Source organism: Echinops telfairi, unplaced genomic scaffold, assembly GCF_000313985.2.
Source record: "Echinops telfairi isolate 266 unplaced genomic scaffold, ASM31398v2 ScPeMD7_60;HRSCAF=208, whole genome shotgun sequence".
Lineage (NCBI taxonomy): Eukaryota > Metazoa > Chordata > Mammalia > Afrosoricida > Tenrecidae > Echinops > Echinops telfairi.
In genome coordinates this window covers 4,099,370-4,115,521 of record NW_022103958.1, presented here as the reverse complement: position 1 = coordinate 4,115,521, position 16,152 = coordinate 4,099,370, and the positions used below count along the sequence as shown (strand labels likewise).

The following is a 16,152-nucleotide window of genomic DNA, read 5'->3' as shown; positions in this document are numbered from 1 at the left end:
CCTGCCAGAACTCACGCTACGCTCCCAGCGTCCCCTGCGTGCTTGCAGCCATGTCTTCGTTGGTGCCTCTCCCGTCACAGCATTCTGCATAGGACACACCCCCCCCAGCTCTGACTTGCCACCCAAAGGTGTCACTGGCATCCCACGAGATCGTGCCCTTTCCTCCTCCATTCTTTCATTCCCCAAACTGTGAGCGTCTGCCGTGTTGTAGCCGCTGTGCCTTGTGGTGGGGCTAGGACAGCGAGCCAAGCCAATGCTGTTCTAGCACAGAGGATCTCCCACGCCAGGCAGTGGCGGGCATTAACTGAACCAAGTGCCCAGTGCACACGCTAGAGCGTTGTGCCCGTACATAGGACAGTCCTGTGAGGGTACGTCAAAATGCACTGTGGGCACAGTTCCAGTTCCTACACACACACACACACACACACAGTTCCAGTTCCTACACACACACACACACACACACACACACACTCACACACACACACACACACACAAGGTTTACCGGGCCGGTGAAATCCAAAGCAGATAGGTTAGCCCACAGGTTATGGTGACCTTCTTGTGGAATTCCAAAGAAGATGTTCGTTCTCGAAAGACAGAATGATCACAAGAGCTTATTATGAAATAGGTTTCAAATATGGAAATCTGTGTCTGTGAAGGAAAAAAGCCAGAAAAGCCTGACAATGACTTTTCTCCTTCATCACAATACACCTGTTCATTCTGAGGGTAGCAAGGACTATCCTACAAGAATGTCAGGGGGCAGCCTCACAACCCACCCACCAGCTAGCTTTATCTTGCCCACTCGGACTTCTTTCTGTTCCCCAAATTTAAAGAACACTTAGCAGGAGCATGATTTGAGCACCATGAGATGCCCACACTGCCATTTGGATGTGGTGTAAATCAAAGGGCTCAGAGTTCTGCAGGGGAGGGTTAAATGAGGTGGCAGTTCCACCTCCAGAAGTATATCGACCTATATGGGAGGCAGTGTCAAGAAGCTTCGCATTTTGATGTTTTAGTTTAATACAAGGGGACTTCAAACAATTCGTGGGAAATGTGAATTGAAAGATAATTTAGTTTTTCCATGAACTGTTTGGAGCCCCTTCATAAAAGCTGCTGTGCTTTTGTAGCAACGCTTCTGACTTAGACAGAGGCTGGCCGGCCATCCGCCCGTGTCCTTGGACGTGGTTGAGAGGTACCGGTCCCTGGGGGAGGGCAGCAGCGTGCCTGCACAGGAACAGTGGTGAGGCAGGCACAGGACTGGGTGGTGGTTGGGTCTGTTGTACACAGGCTCGCTGTGAATCTAAACCCAGCGGATGTGTACACGGGTACTGACAGCATCCAGAGTATTCCAGGGCGGTGAGGAGAGGGGTGGTTCAGCAAGTGGTGGTGGGACAGTCAGTTAGCCACATGGAAAAAGACAATTCCCTCAAGATCCCTACTTCATATCGTATGCAGAAATCAATGTTGGGTAGACTATAAACTTACATGTGATATGTAAAACTGTAATACTCTTTAAAGAGAAGAGAAAATATATTTATGGCTGCCAAGGGACAAAGGAATTTTTAAACAAGATAGAAAAAGCCTAAGTTGAGTAGACACGGTTGATCAATTTGACCACAAACAAAAGTGTAGTCATTTAATCCATGAGTTGCTGTTAGCTGCTGTCGAATCAGCCCCTGGTTTACAACAACCATGCCCAACAGAGCAAACCTCCACCTAGCCCTGTGCCGCCCCATGATCAGTTGTGGGTGGACCACCCAAGCCTGCCTTTCTCCTCTTTTTTCATCTGAAAGTGCCTCTGTTCACCATCATAGCAACACACAGGCCTCCATTGGCAGATGGTCTCTGGGCAAGAGGTGCACTGGCCAGGAATCCAGCCCAGCTTCCTTGCATGAGAGGCAGGAATTCCACCAGTCAACTGGAACTTTATGACCCACGGCGGTTTGAACCTATTGTGCATGCGGTCACCCTAAGGCAGCTAAAATTAATAAAGGATAGCCAGATATCTATCGGCAAGGAGCATTTAGCTACCAGTGCCCTCATTCTATCACTCCCTAATGTTTATTGAGGACCTACTGTGTGCCGGGCACTCTTGCCTGCACTGAAGCTAGAGCAGTGACCAAAACAAAGCCCTTGCCCCAGGGAGCCCCATTGGAGAGAGGGGCAGTGACAGCCAGCCCCCGCACTGCTGGGGACTCCACTCAACAAAAGGCGCAGGGGCGGGGGCGGCCGGCAGGGGAGCTGATGTCCAGGAGTCCAAGAATGTTTAGAAACTGACTGTGGTGGCGATTGTGCAATACTGCTTGATGTGTTGAACTATGGAATGATATGATAGCCATATTACCTCCCAGTAAAAAGGTTTGGGAAGGGAAAAGAGAGAGACATCATAAGCAAAGTGAAGAGAAAAGCCAGAGACCGGAAACAGCTGTTAGTGATGCAACTGACCGAGGATTCGTGTTCAGCATTTTTTTCAGTCTCGAGCGTGTTTTATAAAGAACTACAAACCAATAAGAAAAAGACAAACCTAGTAGAAAAACAGGCCTATGAGGATGATGAAGGTGGTGATGGTGATGATGATGATGATGGGTGTGGTCAACTTAGCTCCGACACATAACAAGAGAACAAACTGGCCCTGCACCCTCCTCACCAGTGTCCATCTGATTTGAGCCCACTGTTGCTGCCCCCACGTCAGTCCGTCTCCTTGAGGGTCCTCCTCTTCTTCACTGCCCCTCTCCTTCACCAAGCATGATGCCCTTCTCCAGGGTCTGGCCTCCTGACATGTCCAAAGTCCGTGAGACAAAGTCTCGGTGCTCCCACTTCTAAGTGCCATTCTGGGTGCAGTGCCTCCAGGACGAGCGTGTTTGTTCTTCTGCGCCCACGATACTCACACTGTTCTTGGCCATTAGCTATAATTCAAATGCAGGCCGTTCTTGGAAAGGAAACCCTAATAACCAATGAGCACATGGGCACATTTCACACGGCAGTTCCATGAAGGTGCCACTTGACACCCCTCAACCTGGCAGAAAGTAGAGTCTGAAGGTACAGGGGTTGATGAGGGTAGCTGCCCATTAGCAACGGTCTGCATGCACCTGCCTGCGGCCCCCCCGCCCCCGCCACCCCTACCCCCACCCCACCCCCGGCAGAAGGAGGGAAGGGACATCACCTGTGGAATTCTGTGCAGCGGTTAAAATAAATACAGATGTGTAAGGGGCTTCCAAAAAAGTCCATGGGAAAGTAGAATGAAAAGTTATGGAATCTTTCCACGAACATTTTGAAACTCCTGATAAACCAGAAAGGGCAAGTGACAGAAAGATGCATAGTAAGAGCTGAAAACAAAAACTATAGTGTGAGACTAGAGAAACTGCACGAAGACCTCTCATTTAAAACTGCACAGAGGAACGTGAAGCCCTTACTTGGGGGGCATCTCTAAGACCCCTGGGGAGAATGGGGGGAGGCCTGGGAGGAAGGGCGGGTCCCCAGAAGCCTTAAGTGTCACTGTAGTATTTTCTAAAGCTTTTCAAATGGAACCATAGACAGCACGCAGGCCTTGTATCCTCTCACTGTCAGAGGCTTTAAATGTTGAAAGGACCCTCGGTGGCATGGTGGGTTATCGTTAGGCTGCTACCTGCAAGTTCGGAACCACCCACCGCTGTGCAGGAGGATGATGAGCCCCGCTCCCCCCCCCCCCCCAGATGTGTCCTCTGGGAAACCCATAGGTTCTCCTATAGAGACCGGGGTTTGGGTGCCAACTCATCCATGTGACCTCGGTCAGACCTCTGACCCGCTGTGTCCTCAGTGAACATAGTCAAAGTGCTCACCCCAACAGGGTGATCACCCTGGAGGGGCCGTCAAGGGCCTAGCCAATGCACAGCTTGTAGGACCGGGCTGGTGCAGCAGGCGGCACTTCCAGCCCAGCCCGGAAAAGCGACAGCCCGGAGGACGGGCTCCAGGGAGCCCTGCCAAGCGGGCACTTTCCAACCTCGGGGCAGGTGACCGGGGCACAGTTGCATTGCTGTCCCTCTCGCTCATTCTCATGCCCTGACATTCAGACAGACACAGGGACACCCTGTGAGTCCAAATGGGCCAAGGAAGACAGACACTGCTGTGTGACCTCCCCCAAAGAACTCTAGCCAGGGAAGGCGGCTGTGCCGTCTGGTCCCCTCTTTTCTTCTTTTTGGCTTCTCCCCCCACCGAAGAAAGTGGGCTTGAAAGGAGATAGCCAGCTTCTGCCTGGAGCCTCTGCCCAGGGGGCCGCTGGCAGCCTTGACTTCCTCGGGGCTATATTTCTGCTGGCTATTTGTGGCTCTTCCGGGACCTGAAACCAGATAGCAGGCATTTCTTGATGGTGGCGGCTTCTTGAGTGTTTATACTGCTCCAGGCAGGGTGCATCTTCACACTGCATGATGGGAAGCAGGCCCCACGCCCCTCTCCCCTACAGATGAGGAAACAGGCTCACAGGGGCATGGCAGCCGTTTGCTAGAGGAAAGGTGACTTGGCCAGTGAATGGTGCAGTTGGCCTCTGACCCCAGAGCTGGTCAGCTCGGGCTACCGGAAACGGATGCAGCTTGTGCCACTCGACAGGGACACTGGCCCCTAGGCCTGGGGGAGAAGCAGGCACATCAGGAGGGTCAGGCTGAAAGCTCCTGTTTCCTCAGCACCCACTGAACGCCCAGCCTAGCTGAGGAGCGTTGGCCACGGGGGCCGGGGGGAGAGTGGCCAACCCCTCGGGATTAGCTTGGACCCTGCCAACTTCATTCCAGTCTCCTGCCCTGGTCTCCACCCTCCACATGGTTCTGCTCAGAGCCAGCCTGGACCGACGTGCCTTCCCTTCTCCCCAGAGTACCTCTCCCTGGCCCTGCGGCCTGGCCTGCAAGGACCACACCATGATCCAGTGCGTCCACACAGCCTCTCGTTGGCAGCAGCTCCAGCCTGGCTCCACTTCAAAGCAGGGCAGCCCAGCTCCTCCAGGTGTCAGAAGCAGCTGGCACATTAGTAAAAGGCCTCTAGCAGGAAGGGGTGGGAGCCAACCTCCATCCGTGGGCAAACAGCACATGTGACGACCTCGTCTCCCCAGAGATTCTGCTGTGTGCCCTCTGGCATGGCCGCGACTTTGAGCTCAGGAGAAAGGAGCTGTCCATGGAGGTGGGAGTCAGCCTGGGGCTGGCCCTGGCCCCAAAGGCAGAGACAGACCCATGACCTCCTGCTTGCCTCTCTGCCCCCATCCCAGTCCAAGGTGAGGTCAGAGCTTTCCTTCGAAGATGGGCAGTGCGGGCCCTTCTATATGTCCTCTGACCAGCCACTCTTTTTCTACACGTCCCAGTGTCCCAGGAGAGGCCAAGGGTTCTGGGCCCCTGAGGAACAGCGGCCTTGGCACCTGAACTGGTTCTGAGGCAGGAAGAGCCTTTGGGAAAGCAGGAACCTGTGAGCTTCGGCTCAAGCATCTCTTGTAATGAACAACTCAATCCCGGGGTCCAGCAGCTTGAAAAGATCCTTCTCGTAAGGAGCCTGGCTCCCCCCCACCCCCACCCCAGTGTAAAGTCGCTGGTGGCAGCCCTGCAGGAATCTGGGCTTGCAGCTCAGAGAAGGAAGCCATCACGAGGTGGAACACGGGCAAACGGGTGACTCGGTGCACGTCTCACGGTGCCTGTTAGCAAACGCAATGGGACCACCCCTTCCTCCGGTTCACCTACCATTCCTGAAGTTCTCTTTTCAGTCAGCTTTGACCAAGCCCGTTCCAAGAGATCTCTGCAGAAGCTACACAAGTGACCAGACCATCAAATTCACCACCATCAGGTTTCCAGACCTACCCGAGGCCAGAGGTCGGCAAACTGCCCCTCGGAGGCCAAATGCAGCTCACTGCTGCCTCGTGTGTCCAGCTAGCGGAGAGCAGGCTGTTCTTCTGGAACACAGGCCAAAAAAAGACCTGGATCTTAGCCCTCCTTTCCTCCTCCGTCTTCTCTCCCAAGCGACAGGAGCTTTCTGTTGGTGGGGAGGGGACGGGAGGCAGGGCGCCTTCCAGGGAGAGGGCCCAGCTGGACCGAGGACATGAGAGAGGCAGGGTATGACCATGGGGAAGGACCAAGGGATCCGTGTGACCGCGGGAGAGTGTGGCCTGCAACAAGCTGAAAGGGCGAGGGGAGGCAGAGGGTGGACTGAATGAGCTCTTGCCAGGAAAAGAATGGAGATACGTTAGGGACAATGGGAAGCTCATGAAGGTTTTAAACAGAGCTGTCAAAGAGTCCTGACCACACTGTGGATGCTCGATTGCAAAGAGGCAGGAGTGTGGCTGGGAAGGCAGGTGGGAGATCAGGCAGCTGTCTGGGACAGAGAGGCGAGGCCAGGCTTGGGCAGGTGGCCATGCAAGTGCAGAGAGGCCGTTCAGGAGCCTGGTGGTTGATGGGGACTCAGTGTGGCAGGGACTTGCAAGATGGCTAGGTGTATCTGGCTGAGCAACCTAGTGGGTGGCACAGCAATTAAGGAAAGCGGAGATTCGATTGACTTTTTGCCAGCCAACTTCTCCACCATCAGTCAGGAAACCCCTCAGCCCTTCCACACCTGCGGCTGGCCTCCCGCAGAAGGCAAGTCCCGGCCAGTGATCACCTTCCTAATTCCAGCCTTGTCCATGCTTGGTCCCTGCTGACCAGTGAAAGTTCCTGCCAGCCAGGAGCAGGATACAGCCACAGCTCATGCAAGGCTGCCCTGCCCCCTTAGACCCATGGGTGTCTGCCCTTTGTGGGGCCGAGCTCTCCCTCCCTGTGGGCGTAGCCACTGATACAGAGCTTCAGGCTGCAAGGTGGGTCCTGTTTGGAGCTTACAGGTGCCTGGGGCCCCAGGAGGAAGGTCTGATGGCAGTCCGCGCCACAGCTGAGCTGCAGCAGGGCCTGTCCCCGAGACTTGGACATGGAAGTCACTTATCAAGAATGGCAGGATCAGATGGTAGTGATGACGCTCAACTTTGGGGAAAAACTGAAATGCGTTGAAGTATACACTATCTCTCACTCTTAGTCATTTGGTGAAAATGCAAGTACCTATAATACAGCATGTGACCACTCAACATCTTCCTGGTGTCCATGAACGGTACAGGGGTGACCCATGTATGAGCAAAGGAAGCAGGCAGCAGGGACACTGAACCAGGCAGCGGGCCCCGGGGTAATGATACCAGGGAGAAGCTGGGGAAGGGCGCCAAGGCTTGGGCTGGACCCCGGGGCTTCCTGCGGGTGCCCTCGCCAGCCCTCTCCCTTCCTGCTGGGTCTGGTGTTGGTGGGCCAGCGAGCTTTGCCCCCATTCCTTCCTTCGGCCCCTCTTAGCCGTTGCCCCACAGACGTCACCTCAGAGCATGGGCTCTGAGCCTTCTCTCTGACAGTTTGACTGGTTGGTGTCCCTCGGGTTACGTTGTTGTGAGGAGCCAACAATCCTAAGAACCCAAAACAAAACCGGGCCGCCCAGCCCTGTGCCATCCGTGTTGACCCATCGTCTTGAGGGCCTTCTGTCACTGACCTTGTACTTGTACTTACCAAGCCTGATGCCCTTCTCCAAGGACTGAGCTCACCTGATAACATAGCCAATGTAGGTGAGACAAAGTCTCACCATCCTTGCCTTCTTTTTTTTTTTTAATCATTGTTTGGGGGCTCATACAATTCTTATCACAATCCATGCATATATCCATTGTGTCCAGCACATTTGTACATTGGTTGCCATCATCATTCTCAAAACATTTACTTTCTACTTGAGCCCTTGGTATCAGCTCATTTTTCCCCTCCCTCCCTGCTCTCCCTCCCGCATGAATCCTTCATAATTCATAAATTATTTTGTCATATCTTATGCTGTCCTATGTCTCCCTTCACCCACTTTTCTGTTGTCAATCCCCCAGGGAGGAGGTTATATGTGGATCCTTGTCATTGGTTCCCTCTTTCTACCCCACCCTCCCTCCACCCTCCAGGTATCGCCACTTTCACCACTGATCCTGAAGCAGTCATCTGTCCTGGATTCCCTGTGTTTCCAGTTCCTATCTGTACCAATGCACATCCTCTGGTCTAGCCAGATAATGTAAGGTAGAATTGGGATCATGGTAGTGGAGGGAGGAAGCACTTAACTTGAGGGAAGTTGTATGTTTCATCGTTGCCACCCTGCACCCTGACTGATTCCTCTCCTCTGGGCAATCCTTCAGTAAGGGGGTGTCCAGTTGCCTACAGATGGGCTTTGGGTCTCCACTCTGCACTCACCCTCATTTACAATGATATGATTTTTTTGTTCTTTGATGCCTGAAAACTGATCCCTTCAACATCTTGTGGTCACACAGGCTGCTGTAAATTTACATATGTACATGCCTGTATTTAGACCTCTATAAATACCCTTTGTCTCCTAGTTCTTTCCTCTATTTCCTTTTACTTTCCTCTTGTCCCACTATCATGCTCAGCCTTCATTTGGGTTTCAGTAATTCCTCTTGGTTACATTGCCCTTGGTGAATCCCTACCAGGCCTCTCACACCCTCCTTTGCCACTGATTTTGGATCACTTGTTGCTCCCCTGTCCCTGGGTTGGTCAACACCACCTCCTTACCCCTGCCTCCCCCTCTCCCATGTCCCCTGGAACCATCAGTCCCATTGTTTTCTCCTCGAGACTTCATCCAGCCTATCTTATCTAGATAGATCTGTAGAGATAATAATATGCACCCAAAAACAAGGCATAACAAGACAAAGCAACAAATAAAAACACAATGATGACAACAAAAAAAGAAAATCAATGACCCATAAAAGAATAAACTTTAAAAATTTTTTTAATTAAAAAAAGAAAAACCTGTAAATAGATCAAGGTCTGATTTTTTTATCTCTAAGTGTGTCCTCCAGTCAAGTCCGATGGGGTGCCACGCTCTGGCCCCAGAGTGTATCCTTCGCACTCCCTCGGGAGCTCCCTGCTCTGCTCCCACACCACCACCACGACCACCCCCTACCCCCCCACACACCCCCTGTTGCTCTGCTGCACGCCTTTAGTGGTTTGCCTCTTTGTCCTGGGGTCAGTCTGGGCCAATCCTGACCCTGAGTCTCCAGTGTTGCCCCCTGTAGGGCCATGGGTCAGCAAGGGACGTCATGTCTCATAGTGAGCCATCCTTGCCTTCTAAGGAACATTCTGGCTACACTGTTTCCAAGATAAGATCTGTTTGTCCTTCTGGCAGGCCTTCGTCTCAGTAACGATGGGAAGCACATGGGCCCATGAACCGTCGATGGAGGTCCTGGGGCGCCCTCGTGTGGGCAGAAGTAGCATTGTCCCTCCCGCCCTCTAGCCTTGATATTTTTCCAACCGGAATTTTAACAATGAACTCTGGTCATGGAGGCAGCTTTCCACGCCCGTCACCACCCGCAAGAGGAACGTGAGAAACAGTAAAAGACCCTAAGATGTAGGGGGCAAGAAAGACTATATGTCAACCACAGAAACTTTAAAACAAGAAAGCTGTCAGTGTTTACATTCTGTTTTTCATTCAAAAAGAGGCAGGCAGGGGGGAGTGTCTGGACCACCCGCTGTGGGACTTCTCTGAAACAGAGAAGCTGGAACAGCCTGGAGTTTCTAAACCGGGCGATGCTCTGGCCCTGTGGCCGGAGCCCTGCAGCGAGAGCCTCTAACTGGCACTGGGTCACCGCCAGCCTCTGCAGAGCCACGTGGGCAGAGTGGCAGGGTTGGTGGCCGGCCATCTTCGAGCTGAGCACCCGTCGTTTTCCTAGTCCAGCTAGCAAACACGAACACCTCTCCAACACACGCCGCTTCCGGTGCCGCTTGGTCAGCCGTGGCTGAGCCTTTTCCAGGGCCAGTCTGAACGTGAGATTCTTCCCTTTGGAATGAAAGCAACCCTAAGACCTCCCTCCCTCCCTCCCAGGGTGGTTGTGGGCTAGAATTTAATTAGGGTCCTTAAGTGCCCTGTGCTTACAGGGCCTGCCCTGCAGTAGGTGCTCAGCAAATGGTACCTGCGCTGTTGTTAGCAGGATTAAAGCAGAAGACTACATCAGAATCATCTTCTCCCCTTGGAGGATCTGAAAGCGGGGCTGGTCTCCTCACATGACCCCAGGGGCCTGCTTCACCTGTACCTAAAAGTCCCTGCCCCGACATTGAACGGGGGCTCCCAGCTGCCCACTCTCTGGGCTGATTAGGTGGTTGGATTCTCTGACACAGGAGGGGACAGAGATTTAGAAGAGTACACTAGAGACCAAAATAAAACGTTACCTACTTTTTGTTATTGTTGTTTTAAATAAAAATTAGCAGGGCCCAGACTGGCGCCCTCTCCACTGCAGAGCCCAGGAAAAGACTGTGGACAACGTGGCCCTACTCTGTCTCTTTAGTAGTCAGCTGGTCTGCTTCCTGTGAGTGGGTGCCAGTGGGAAGGAGCACAGAGAAAGTCTGGACTGGTCAGCTGGGCGAGTGGACAGCAGGAAGGCTCAGCGGCCGCCATGGCGCCACCGCCCGGGAGGCCCCTGTTCTTTGCGCCTTCTCTAGGACGGGCTCCCCGTAACTGCTCATGCACTCCCCTTGTCTGTCACCAGCCACCCCACCCCACCCCACCCCCACCGGGTGGAGGGGCCAGTCTCCATGCTGGCCCTTTGGTATCTTAAGCCGCAGCACCACTTGCCAAGACCCCTTTCAACCTCTTGGCTGTTCTTTTTGCCTTTTCTGATCAGCTGTGTTTATTGTGAACTAAATGGGTCCTCACAGCAGGATGAAGGGGTTTACTGCTGAAGCGGATGAAAAGAAGGCTTGGCAGGATTACAGTGCACCCTCTCCTCTCCCAGCCCCCCTTGCGCCTCCTGCCCATGCTCCACCCCCTGGCTGGTGCCACCGAGACTGGACACAGTTCCCATTCCCAGAGCAGTGTCAGCTCAGGCCATGGCCACGCCCAATGGATGGAGAAGACGTGAGGTGACTGGGAGGATGGCTTCCTGTGCCCCAGAGGGTCCCGGAGGGCTAGCACCACATCCGAATGTCTGTCACACGCACCCGTCTCCCTCTCCCCCACCCCTTTCAGGAGTCACTGGTGGTGCCAGTCATGAGCTCATGTGGCTGCTCAAAGGGCTGGCAGTCCACCCAGGGGTGCCTCTGAAGAAAGGCCTGTCAACCTACTTCCATACGCCCTCTGCCAGGGCCAACCCTGTGGAGAAGCAGAGTGCCCTCCTTGGGCATATGTTCTTTCAGGACTGTCCCCATGGGGTCAGACTGACAACAGCCACGGGAAAGATGGGACAGGGGCTGGAGGGCGAGGACAGGTGCACACCGGAAGCACCTCAGGCACAGGTTGAGACTGTTGAATGGGTGTGACTTCTGTGTATCTGCTCAACAACAAAATTCAGTAACTGAAGGAATGGAAAACCAAATGGCCCAGGGCGCAGCCCTGCTCTGAGCCTACGGGCAACGGGGGGTGTCTCCACAGGATCGTGCTCCTAGATGACGCCATGGACTGCCTCATGTCCTTCTCGGACTTCCTCTTGGCCTTCCAGGTCCAGTTTTACTACTCAGGTGAGAGGCTCCTGTCTGGGCCCCTTCACGGCCCTTTCTGAAATCTGCCCATTTGGAGCACGTTTCTCACCACCACCTCCTGGAGGTGTGTTGCTGTGTCCACTCTAGGCCCCTAACAAGAAGTCTAGTTACTTCAGGTGCCCCAGATCCAGCCCGGGGGGCCTCCTCCCCCAGCCTGGCAAGCCCCTGAAGCCCAGTTTCAGTGGGACCAATAAGACAATAGCATTCCCTGTTTACCTAAACTTAGCACAGGCAAAGCTTGCTAAACTGCACAGCAGACCGAGGACAAGGGGCTTTTTATCAATAGAAGTGGAGTCAGGTGGGGGAGCCCCAAGGTGAAGAGCCCAGGTCCAAGTCTCCCCCTGTGCCCCGGACTCATGTCTGTGACCAACGCCTTCTCACACCCTGTTCCAGTGCACACCAATGGTGTCCCAATCAGGTGGAATGAAAACAGACGGGAAAACACAAAGGCACGCCAGCTCACACACTAGTGACAGCAAGTGGAATGCTGGGCCTGGAAACCGCTGTGTCCACATACATGGGGTGTCCGAGCAGGCACTGGCTGCCCTTGGGCCTGGAGTTGGCCTTCCTGTCTCCTCAGGGCCTGGTCAGGGAGGGGCTGCAGCCCCGGAGGCAGGGTCTCAAGTGTCCACCGCCTCTCCAAGCCCTCCCGGAGGACAGGGCACACCTGGGGACCCAGCATGCATTGTGCATGCATTGTGCGTGAAGACCAGCAGGAAGGATGTGGGCCAGAAGTCAGCAGTTACTCACAATGGCTCCATTACGGGACCAGTCTCCAGTGTCTCACAAAGAGCGCACAGTGGGTTCTGGCTTCCCACTGGCCTCTCACCCTGCGCTCCTCCCGCACCAGGCAGGGAGCTGTGATAATGGAAGGATTCGGGATGGGGCCCCTCCTGGTCGAGGCGGCCAGGAACAGCTGTCTAGACACTGGACACTGGAGCTGACACACAGCAGTGCCCCTCCCGAGGCTGCTGGTCTAGCAAGTTGGGGGGGGGGGGGCACCTGCAGCAGGCATGGGGCCAAGTGCACCCTTGCAGCCTGAATGGTGTCCACCCTCTGTCTCCAGAGTTCTTGGAGAGTGTGGCTGCCATCTACCAGGACCTGCTGTCTGGCAAGAACCCGAACACCGTGGTGGTGCCGACATCGTCCAGTGGACAGCACCGCCAGCGGCCCACGTCAGGCGAGGCCAGCATGCTGGAGGGAGTGGAGGCGTCGCTGTTCTGCCAGTGCCTGGAGAACCTGTGTGACCGGCACAAGTACAGGTGCCTCCACCCCGGGTGCAGGTTGCTGGCTTTGGGAAGATTCCCGGGCAGGGTGCGGGGGGGCTTTGGGGGACCTCAATAACCATCCTGTCAGCCTACACTCTGCCCCCAAACCCCAGAACTGACCCCGGGGAGAGCCTTTGTCCACCAGGGAAGAGCAGCAGTGTGGGGCCCTCTGTGCCCGGGGATGGGTTTGGCTCTGGCTTTGTAGGAAGCATAGTCCTTTGGGTTAAGACCTCCCAGAGAAAGGAGCATGATCGCCTTCAAGACGAGCCAGTCGCCTCTAGCCGCTTCATCGTCCTAGCCCAGCATTAACACGTTAGGGAGCAGGGCGCCCTTCCTGCCTGCAGTCTGGACACCTGCCAGGCTCCCCCTGGGGCTGAGGAGCCCCCCACCAGGCAGAGCCCTAGGTGGAGGGATCAACAGCTGGCCCTCTCTCCTAGCTGCCCACCCCCTGCGCTGGTCAAAGAGGTCCTGAGCAAGGCGCAGCGGCTGACCTTCTATGGGTTCCTTGTGGCTCTCTCAAAGCACCAGGGGACCAACCAAGCCCTAGGTAAGCCAGAGCTGGGCAGTGTGGGAGCTGGCCTTCGTGCGCAGATGGGGTCCCACACAGAGGGGAATTCACCATCTCTACCCTAACTTCTGGGGGCCCACCTGAGTCTTTGGGGGGCCTCGGAGGCCCCCCAGGTCCACTGTAAATGCCCTGCCCCAGCAGGACACACAGCCTTGTCTCCCCGAGTGGAGCCCCACCTATGCCCCCAGGGTGGCCTGTGGGCCAGCTGGGCAGAGACCTGACTGGTGACCACAGCCAGGGGCTGTCTAGGAGCCAACTTTCCAGTTGGAGGGGAAAATCGGATTCATCTGAAAGGGGGGACGGATGGGAGGGGGGACACTGCAGAGCCGTTTTAGCCCTGTTTCATTTTCTTCTCACCAGCTGAATCTTCTCTGCCCACCCCACTCTACCCCTCTGCTCACCCAGAGGAAGAGCCATCAGGCCAGCCCTGTGGGAGAGGAAACTGTGTTAAGCACCACCCACCGTAGGCCAAATACCATGCAGGACACTTTTTGCTGGGAATGCTTCAGGCCTCCCAAGACTGACGCCAGCCCCATTCCGGCATGCCCACACCTCTGGCAATTGAGTTATCCTGAGCTAGGACTGGCATACTCTGGGGCCTTCCAGTGAGATTCATAGCCAGGGTCCCTGGCTAGACTAGGAAGAGAAGGGAGTGAAACAGGAGCCACAGTCAAGAGGAAATGGGGGGGGGGGGGCACTCCCTCCCTCAGCTCTCTCACACTCCTAGGTAACAAGCTCTAACCCTCCCTCTCTCCCTCCCCACCAGCATGTAGGGGAAGCTCAGTGCAACTGGGCCCCACCCCTCCCTTCTCCCCTTTTGGAGTCTTCCCAAAGGAAGGTCACTACACTTGGAGCAGTGTGGGGTGGGGTGGCCCTCCCTTGAGAGACCCCTGTGGAGATGCTAGCTGGGGAGAAGAGCCTTGTTCCTTTGGTCCTCCAGGCACCCCCAAATGAGAGGATTCTGTGGGGCACCGCTTGAAAACCACATTAGTCTCAGGGACCAGGATCACTGGGAGAGTCAGGAGCTGAAGCTGAGCCCAAGGGGTCATTCAGGAATGTCTTCCCAGAGGCAGGCAGGGGCCAGAGCCTAAACACCAGAGAACACTTTCCTCCGACTGTTGGCTGGTGCCAAATGCTTCCGTGTGCCCATTCCAGCCAGCCCTCCCCACCCTCGCCCACTGGTAACACCCCTTCCCTAGATCAGCAGGGAAGCCTCCTGGGGTGGGCTGGTTTGAGTCTGCCCAGGGCACCTCATGCACAGCCACCCCCAGCCAAGTGTCAGAGGGGCTGCAGTAGAGTGGCCAGACTTAAGGACTTGGAAGAAAGGCCTGGCCATCTCCCAGCAAAGCCAGGCACTGACAATCCAAGATCACAATGGTTGGATCGGCAACTGATCCCAGGTGTGGCCCCAAACCTAGTGGCATCTGTTGTTAGGCATGGGGTACCAAGAGCAGCAGCAGTCTACAGCTGAAGAAACAAGTGAAGACCCCAGTGTGCCCCCAGCTTGCAGAGAAGCTCTATGGTGAGCAGAGACACAACTGCCCCCTGCTGGACACGCAAAATCCAGGGTGGTGTGATCCCACCCCTAGCTTTTCTGCTCAACGGGGCCTTCCAAACTCACTGTCAAGTAGATGCTGACTCAGAGCGGCCCTAGGACAGAGAACTGCCCCTGTGGGTTTCCAAGACTTCCTCCCGAGGAGCGGCTGATGGTGTTGAACTGCTCCCAGGAAGAAAGAGCAACGAGGACACTGTGTCTTACAAATAGGGCCACCCTGACTTTTGGCAGACTTGTGACAGTTAGACGTCTTCTTAGCTAGATCTCTGCCCCTAGAGGGGGCAAGGTTCACTAACTGGGCTCCAGGACCCCTGGCCATGACCGCTCTGACCCCTGTACCAGCTCTCCTGCACCTTTTCAGAACACTTGCCAAAATCTTTTAGGCCATGTTCCCAGGAGGGAGAGTCAACAGCCTGCTGGGAAGCCCCCAGGTGATGTGCTGTCTCCAACTCTCCTAGGAGCTTTGCCTGACAAGGGGGACCTGATGCACGACCCAGCCATGGATGAGGAGCTGGAACGGCTGTAAGTACCGAGCTCCCAGGAAGATGCTGCCCTGGTGGGGAATTGGGCACAGGGTTTGTCTGAACCACCGGTGCGGTCAGGGCAGGGTTGGGGGCTGCAGAGGCCTGTGGTTTTTGGGTCCCCTGGGGCCACAGCCCCTGGTTCAGCTGCATGCACATGGAGGCGGAAGTGCTGGCTGCGGACAGGAGGCACCTCCCTGACCCCCGGGCTTCTTCCCTCTTCCAGGTTGGTCCAGGTCCCAGGCCTGGCCAACTCAGTCACCGCCAGCCCAGAGACCAGCTGCCTGCCTTCCAGGACCCCTCCCCGGGGGGCCTCTCCCTGGAGACCCCACCACCACCCCCATAAGGTGGATGCAGAGAGTGATGGCTCCACTGAAGAGACAGACGAGTCTGAGACTTGAGTCTGGGGAGGGAACCTACCGCTGAGCCCCCATCCCTGGCTCCCTGCCCCCCCCACCCCACCCCCAAGCCCTTGGGACTCTCCTGCAACCTCTACAGCGCTCTGCCATGCTTCCCTTTGCTGGCGAGGGGGCTGGATAGCAGTAGCCCAAGACCTACCTCAAGGGCTCTGGTGACCAGCCAAGTCCACTGAGAACCCTAGAAAGTTCTCATAGGCCCTCAGTCTCTGGTTGGTCACTAGGAACAGGGACTTGACCTTCTGCTGAGTCTTCCCGATTTCTTGAGGAAGTCTCTTTGCTAAACCTCAGATTCCTCTCCACAGCGGGGG

The 16,152-nt window shown here is 55.4% G+C and overlaps 1 protein-coding gene across 3 annotated transcripts in view; it reads left to right on the top strand.

Annotated features, from left to right (window-relative positions):
• The window catches only part of CUNH11orf49 (chromosome unknown C11orf49 homolog), a 225,976-nt gene that overhangs the window by 195,213 nt on the left and 14,611 nt on the right, over nt 1-16,152 (top strand). For 2 of the 3 annotated variants that reach the window (XM_045291035.1, XM_045291034.1), the window contains exons 5-8: nt 11,407-11,492; nt 12,580-12,775; nt 13,219-13,328; nt 15,363-15,426. In XM_045291035.1, coding sequence (XP_045146970.1) covers nt 11,407-11,492; nt 12,580-12,775; nt 13,219-13,328; nt 15,363-15,426 — 456 coding nt within the window. Of the gene's footprint in view, nt 1-11,406; nt 11,493-12,579; nt 12,776-13,218; nt 13,329-15,362; nt 15,427-15,651; nt 16,147-16,152 lie in introns of those variants that run through there. The other variant, XM_004708346.4, reaches the window with a different exon arrangement.